Genomic DNA, 5267 nt, shown 5'->3' on the forward strand with positions numbered 1-5267 from the left:
GTAATTAGTACATAAAAAAAACTAGTAGGAGAGATTAAAATGGATATGTTTGATCAATTAATACTAAAAAAGAGTACATACAAAATTTTAGATTAAATTATGATCTCCACTGTTCACGTGAGAGAGATATCGTTTCAATTCTCTTTCCACTATCCCCATCAACTTCTCAAATTATTTTTATTTTTTAAATTTAAATCAATTAAATTGGATCATAATTTAATCCAAAATTTTTTATGTACTCTTTCTTAGTATTAATTAATCAAACATATCCATTTTAATATCTCCTATCAATCTTTTTATGTACTAATTTCATGGTAAAAATTTGGATTATTAATATTATTAATATTTTTTATTATTTTTAAAAAAATATATTTTTTTAAAAAGTACATGTAAAACGAAATATACATGTATCGCGCCCCTACATGCAAATTTTGTAAATGAGATAAGAAAAAAATATTTATTTTAGTAAATATTTTTTAAATTATTTATTTCAATAATTATTATAATTTATTTATTTATTAAAATAAAGATCCCGTTTTTTTTTACCAACAATAGGAGACTCGAACCCGCAACCTCTTAATTGAATATGGAAAGACTATGTCAGTTGAATTATTACTCATTGCCAAGATCCCGTTTATTGGCTAGTTATTTATAATTATTTTTTATTTTTACTATATTAAAATTAAAGTCATAAAAAATAATAAAAAGGAGCACCAAAAGCAAAACCTTAAAATTGAAATGAATAAAAAAAAAAAGCTTAAAACTCTTACCAAAGAAACTTCAAAAAGAAAAAAGAAAATCAAAATCCACATTTCTTCTTCTCTAACCAATCAAGAGCAAAACACCGTTACTCTCTAGAACCTCCTTCCCTCCATGTAGAAAATTTCCCAATCTCTCTTTCAATCCCTCAAATGGGTGCCCTCAAAAACCATCAAAACTCCACCTTTCTCTTCTTCCTCTCACTTCCAATTCTCCTCCTCCTCCTTCAAATTCCGACACAAAGCTCCTCTTCAGACACCACAACCTTAATCTACAAAGGCTGCGCCGATCAAAAGCTTCAAGACCCATCCGGCGCCGCCTCTCAGAACCTGAAAACTCTCCTGAACGCACTCGTCACACAGTCCTCGCAGAAGAACTTCGCCGCCACGACCTCCGGCGACGGCGGAAACTCTGCCGTCGCCGGAGCCTACCAATGCAGAGGCGACCTAACAAACTCCGACTGCTACGACTGCGTGAGCAAGATCCCAAACATGCTCGGAAAACTCTGCGGCGGTGACGTGGCGGCGGCGAGGATCCAGCTGAGCGGGTGTTACCTGAGGTACGAGGTTGTCGGGTTCAAGGAGGTGCCGAAGACGCAGCTTCTTTACAAGGTTTGCGGTTCAAAGAAAATGAAGAACGGTGGTGATGTGGTTGGGTTTGAAGGGAAGAGAGACTCGGCGTTTCAGATGGTGGAGAATGGTGTGAAGGGTAATAATGGTAATTTGTTCTACACCGGGAGTTACGAGTCTCTTTATGTGTTGGGTCAGTGCGAGGGTAATATGGGAAATGACGATTGTGGTGATTGTATTGCGAGTGCTGAGGAACAGGTTAAGGTTCAGTGTGGTGACTCTATTTCTGCTCAGGTTTATTTGCAGGGTTGTTATCTTAGTTATAGTTTTTACCCTAATGGAGTTCCTGGCACCATTTCTTCTTCTTCTTCTTCGCCAGGTGATTAACTAATTAATAATAGTGTTGTTATGATTATGATCGATTGAGTTCTATCAATGCTATGTTGATCGTGTGAATTTTGAAGTAGTGGTATATAATTAATTTACGTTGCTTGTGTCATTGATTTTAAATGTTTGGGCCAAAAGCCGTTGGAGTGTTTGAGGAGTGGGGTTGGGGAAGATATTGGTTTCATCTGGGTAGGTACACTCACTATAAATTCATTCCGTTTTAATGTTTTTTCCCTTATTTTTTAATTGAAATTTGTTTGTTTCCCCGCTATTATAACTTTTATAAATTTTTTTATTATGCTACTCTAAAAAAGTAAAAATTAATTATTCTATTATTATATGTTTGATTATTTAATTATTTTATTTAAAAATTATTATTCTAATGGCAGAATTTTAATATTTATCATTAAAAAATTAAAAATCGATCAGTAACAGTATCTCAAAATTTGTTATGTATAAAATTTTTGTTGAAGGATTATTAATTTTTATTATTTTTTCTAGCATAGTCGACTACAGATGATGATGATGATGATTATTATTAGTTTAGACTTTAGAGTTAACATAGTAAGGTCATATAAATTATGATTATTATTTCTTTTTTAGGGTTAATAATAACAATAATATAACATTATAACCATGGTTGAGTTGTGTTTATTGAGTTGTTAATAGAAGATTATATTTTTGTGTTAGGGACCGGGAGGCACCAACACACAGAAAGAACAGTGGCTCTTGCAGTGGGAGGGTTGGCAGCATTGGGATTCTTAATTGTTTGCTTATTATTCCTCAAATCTGCCTTAAAGAAAAAGAGTGGAAAGCGTGGGGGCTACTGATTTGGGTATATATATACCTTATATTAGATCTAGTTATTTTAATCTCTGACATCATCATCGTCTTTTTACTTAGGTGAATATACCTTGTATCTGTGTATAGTTCTCTGATCAAAGGGGTTTCCAAAAAGGAATTGGTATTCTCACTTATTCTTACAGTGATTTGTTTTATTGTTCATAATTTAATCGAGATTGGTTAATGTGAATCTGCATGCATTAGTGTGAAGGGACAAAGTAATAAAGTAGCGTGGGACAAAATGTTTATTGGGCGGTGTATGATGGATGGATGGGATATGTTCAAAATTTAGCTACGGGAAGAGCAACTTTATCAAGGGATGAGCAACTTTATCAAGCTCTAGGATTAATTTACGAGGAAGTATAAAAAACTAATAGAGTATTTGTGCAATGTGTACAATGGGGTATAGGGATGTTCGATTCAGTAGGATATCAAATGTTTATTATTCCCAGTATTCGAAGGGTTATTCTGGATAGTATGAATGTATTGTGTTTGAGAAATTAGTAGTATTTTATTTTGGATGTTCATTTTTTAACTCATATTGAGTCAAATAAATAGTTCATTATATATATTATACAAATATTCTATTGATTTTCTAGTAAGATTCTTAATTTATATATAAAATTTACGGATTTTTTTTTGGTGACTATAAAATTTGTGGATTTGGATCTTCAATTGAATTTTACAATTTAATAAATAAACTCTACAAAAAAAATTAATTAAATAGTCATTTTCACATTCTAAATATTTTAGTTTTGATAAAACGGATCTTAATCGTTTCTTTAACAAAATAAGTTTTAAATATATGTTTCCTTTGATAAAATGATTCTAATGTTAAGTCAACAGCTAATATTGAATTAATAAATTTTTATCAATTTATGAAAGTATAAGAAGATAATGAAAATACTAAACAATATAAATAGTGGAGTAAAAAAGAAAATTAAAATTAAAATTATAAATTATATTATTAATTAATTATTTTTAATTTCAAATTTTGAAATTTAAAAAATAAGAATTTGCAATTAAACCAAATCATAATTAGCACAGTTACTCCTAATATCACACTAACTTACTAACTTCCCATTCTCCATTTGTGATCTCTATTCTGTAAAGTCACTCCAGCGTCGCCAAGGTTGGCAATGGGTAGGGTAGGGTAGGTTTGGACTTTACCCTAACTCTATCCGCGGGTTGAAAATTTTATTAAAACTCTACCCTACCTTACCCGCAGGTTGAGAATCTCTCAACCCTAACCCTACCCGCACCCTAAAGTTCTAAACCCTACCCTACCCTACCCTACCCTACCCGCAGAAATAAATATCAATTTTTTTCAAAGTAAATATAAAATTCAATCATTTCAAATTTTATACATATTAATAACATAAAAAATAAAAATCTAATGCTCTAAATTACTAAATTAACTAACTAATTTAGTGGTTGATCACTTATTGTAAGTCATTACATAAGGGAGGTTGTGGGTTCAACTCTCACTTCTTTCACTATATACCTACTTTTTAATAAAATATGTGTTATATATGAGGTGTGGGTAGGGTAGGATAGGGTACACCCTAAACCCGCAGCGGGTCGGGTAGCCTACCCTACCCGAGCGGGTTGGACCGGATTGGGTACCTGCGGATAGGGTATGAATTGCCAGCCCTAGGCGCCATTGCACTTCCCTGCTATTTGGTCCAATGCTGCCCAGCCTCCTGCGGACGTCGGCCAGCCTCTCCTCGTCCCGCTTGCGCTCCGTAGCAACGTGAGATTGCGCCACAACAGCCCCGTGTATCCTCCTTTTCGCTATCCATCGCAGCCTCACCATGCGCAGTAGTGTCATCGACATCCGGCGCCATACATTACCACATTTTCATACGTGCATCACCCTCACATGCACGTAAATGGAGTCTGATTTGGTTGAACCGCTTTGTGATGTCCCGTCGTCATTCACCAACGACAATTCCTCTCATTCAACTGATAACCTTCTCAACCTTTGTGATGTGGAAGGTGAACAATCTAATAAGGTAAGCAATGAAGGTTCATGCATTGATCACAGATGTTTATTTTCATATAAATGAGATGGTTATTCTTGGTGTAAGTAGAGTATTTTATTTTATTTCATCTGTTTAATTAGGAGCAAGATAATAATTCTCAATTCATACAAATTTGTTATGGTAGTAAATGATAGTATACATACATGTATGAAGATTTTAGATGTGTTTATTGAAACCAATCATCTCATATATATTTTACTTCGATTAAACTAATTACATTTTTTATTTTACAATGGTGAGTTTTAATTTCATAATTAGACTTATTTATCTCATTTAAGTTTTCATGAAAAATTCAATTGTTTAGACCTATTATGTATTTGATTATGCAAAATTGAGAGTCATAATAATTACTATGAAAGGATAAAAAAGATAATTATTTTTTATTAACTAAGACCCAGTATTCCTTTTTCAATTAGAAAAATATCTTGATTTTATTGAAACATGTAGGAGTCCTATTAGGCAAAGGTTTTAGGATGATTATTTATTGTTGGAGTCTTTAATACAACTAGAGGTCTCTTGTTTTGTATTTGTTTGAATTTTTTTTTTGTTGAGTGGAGGTTTATATGGTTGATATTTAGTTCATGGTACGATATCTAATTTAGTTTGTTTCGTTGGCTTTGTGCATTTCTATTCCATTGTAGGCCGTGAAAGTTTTGGACGTTAC

The 5267-nt window shown here is 32.8% G+C and overlaps 1 protein-coding gene across 1 annotated transcript; it reads left to right on the forward strand.

Annotated features, from left to right (window-relative positions):
- Positions 1-777: 777 nt before the first annotated feature.
- On the forward strand, positions 778-3085 carry LOC107647838 (plasmodesmata-located protein 1). Its single transcript, XM_016351883.3, has 2 exons — positions 778-1707; positions 2406-3085. The coding sequence occupies exons 1-2, from the start codon at positions 912-914 to the stop codon at positions 2543-2545; spliced, it is 936 nt and encodes a 311-aa protein (XP_016207369.2). The 5' UTR covers positions 778-911; the 3' UTR covers positions 2546-3085.
- The last annotated feature ends 2182 nt before the right edge of the window (positions 3086-5267 follow it).

The sequence above is a fragment of the Arachis ipaensis genome, chromosome B6 (assembly GCF_059453495.1).
Source record: "Arachis ipaensis isolate K30076 ecotype BB chromosome B6, ASM5945349v1, whole genome shotgun sequence".
Classification (NCBI taxonomy): domain Eukaryota; kingdom Viridiplantae; phylum Streptophyta; class Magnoliopsida; order Fabales; family Fabaceae; genus Arachis; species Arachis ipaensis.

Excerpts from the sequence above, each read along its gene's own strand:
- LOC107647838 (XM_016351883.3), top strand. The coding sequence starts at position 912 with ATGGGTGCCCTCAAAAACCATCAAAACTCCACCTTTCTCTTCTTCCTC. Across the intron at positions 1,708-2,405 it reads TTCTTCTTCTTCTTCGCCAG|GGACCGGGAGGCACCAACAC; the intron begins GTGATTAACTAA and ends TTTTTGTGTTAG.